The sequence below is a fragment of the Solanum tuberosum genome, unplaced genomic scaffold (assembly GCF_000226075.1).
Source record: "Solanum tuberosum cultivar DM 1-3 516 R44 unplaced genomic scaffold, SolTub_3.0 scf00045, whole genome shotgun sequence".
NCBI classification, from domain to species: domain Eukaryota; kingdom Viridiplantae; phylum Streptophyta; class Magnoliopsida; order Solanales; family Solanaceae; genus Solanum; species Solanum tuberosum.
This window is the reverse complement of record NW_006238972.1, coordinates 128,627-130,295: the sequence shown is the minus strand read 5'-3', so window position 1 is coordinate 130,295 and position 1,669 is coordinate 128,627. Positions and strand designations below refer to the sequence as shown.

Below are 1,669 nucleotides of genomic sequence, written 5' to 3'. Positions count from 1 at the left end.
TTAGGGCCTGTTTGGATTGGCTTTTGGCTTATGACTTATAAGCCAAAAGCCATAAGTTAGGATTTCTAACTTATGGCTTTTGGCTTATTTTTGTTTTTTTGGCTTGAAAATAAGTGTTTATAAGCACTTTTTAACTTTACCCAAACACTTCAAAACTGCTTAAAAGCTATTTTGGCTTAAAAGCACCTAAAATAAGTCAATCCAAACGGGCACTAAAGATGGGCAGAAATCTAGAAGTTCAATAATCTGATTAACATTACACTTGTGTATATATATTGATAACCAAACAAGAAAACAAAACAATTATTTTTATAGAATATAGCTGCGGTAAAAGGAATATGAATTTATTTGACATCCTGGTTGACATAAAGCTTTGTTTCATCTTAAGAAGCATTTCAATTCTTGCTTCTCAAAAAAGATGTCAAGTGCATGGTATGTGATAAATTCTTAATAATGACTTCTAGATGGACTATCAACGCATACATATGTGTTTGCACTGTAATCTTTCTTAGTCTGCTGATGGATTCTACTTGATATACATATTCCTTGGCGTCGTTCTTTATATCAATTGGGCTTCTATTCTTAGGTTCAACTACGTGCATTATGACAAAAGCCATGGAGCTATTTACAAATCTATTGAAGTCTTGGATAAAATGGGTATGGATATTATAGAAACAGGAGATCCAGATGCATTCAAACAGTACCTGTCGGAGACGGACAACACCATTTGTGGACGGCATCCAATCAGTGTTTTTCTCCACGTAACTCTCCCCCTCTCTTTTTGACAAATTGTCTTTTCCTGAAAGGTGTTTCCTTCTCTCTTGTCTATGTGGTTGTGCATAAAACCTTTTTCCAGGATTAATTATGTTTCAGTAAGCTTCTTAACTTACATATCTATGCCAAGTTAGGTTGGTGTGTTGCTTTACTTTTATTACATATTCTGGTTCATTGATTATGTTATCCTCTTGACTGAACTTTTATTTTCATTTATGTAGATGTTGAAAAACTCATCGACTAAGATAAAGATTAGATTCCTTCGATATGAACAATCGAGCCAGTGCAAATCTATGAGGGACAGCAGCGTAAGCTATGCATCGGCAGTGGGAAAAGTTGATGGTTGAATTTTATCATTACAGAAGTTGCTTCTCTCTGGAGAAGCTAATTATGTGAATGTTAGTCAAGCTAACCGTGTAATATCTGATAATCGTTGCCTTGATATTGGACCATCTTATTCTGGGTTTCATGTTAATAAAAATTCATAGTAGTAATTTTTAATCCCATAAGCTAAACAATTTCCTTGATGTAATTGCACTCTATGAGCAAGATATACGCAGGTCCTCCTTATGTGCTTGTGTTTGATGTTGGAGTAAATTTTTATAATTAGTCAATGGCTTCGCTAAAAGTACATCTTTAATTCTTTTTTTTGGAAAGGGGTCAAAAATACCCATCAACTTTCGTTTAATAGTTAGGTTTACTCTTCGTTTACCTACTATTATATGTTTTACATAGTTTTAATCTTAGGCCAGTATTTTTTCAAAGCTATTCTAAGAAAGTCTTATCTTCCTCCATAAAACTTTTATAATTAGTCGACGGCTTAGCTAAAAGTAGATCTTTAATTATTTTTCTATGGGAGAAGGGTTAAAAATGCCCATCAACTTTCGTTTAATAG

General features: G+C 33.5%; 1 protein-coding gene across 1 annotated transcript in view; it reads left to right on the top strand.

The window, feature by feature from the left end:
* Positions 1-1,388, top strand: part of LOC102597501 (protein MEMO1) — a 25,442-nt gene extending 24,054 nt beyond the window's left edge. The window contains exons 7-8 of the mRNA XM_006343450.2: positions 587-761; positions 996-1,388. Of these exons, the coding sequence (XP_006343512.1) occupies positions 587-761; positions 996-1,121 (301 nt within the window). The 3' untranslated portion in view covers positions 1,122-1,388. The remainder of the gene's footprint in view (positions 1-586; positions 762-995) is intronic.
* The last annotated feature ends 281 nt before the right edge of the window (positions 1,389-1,669 follow it).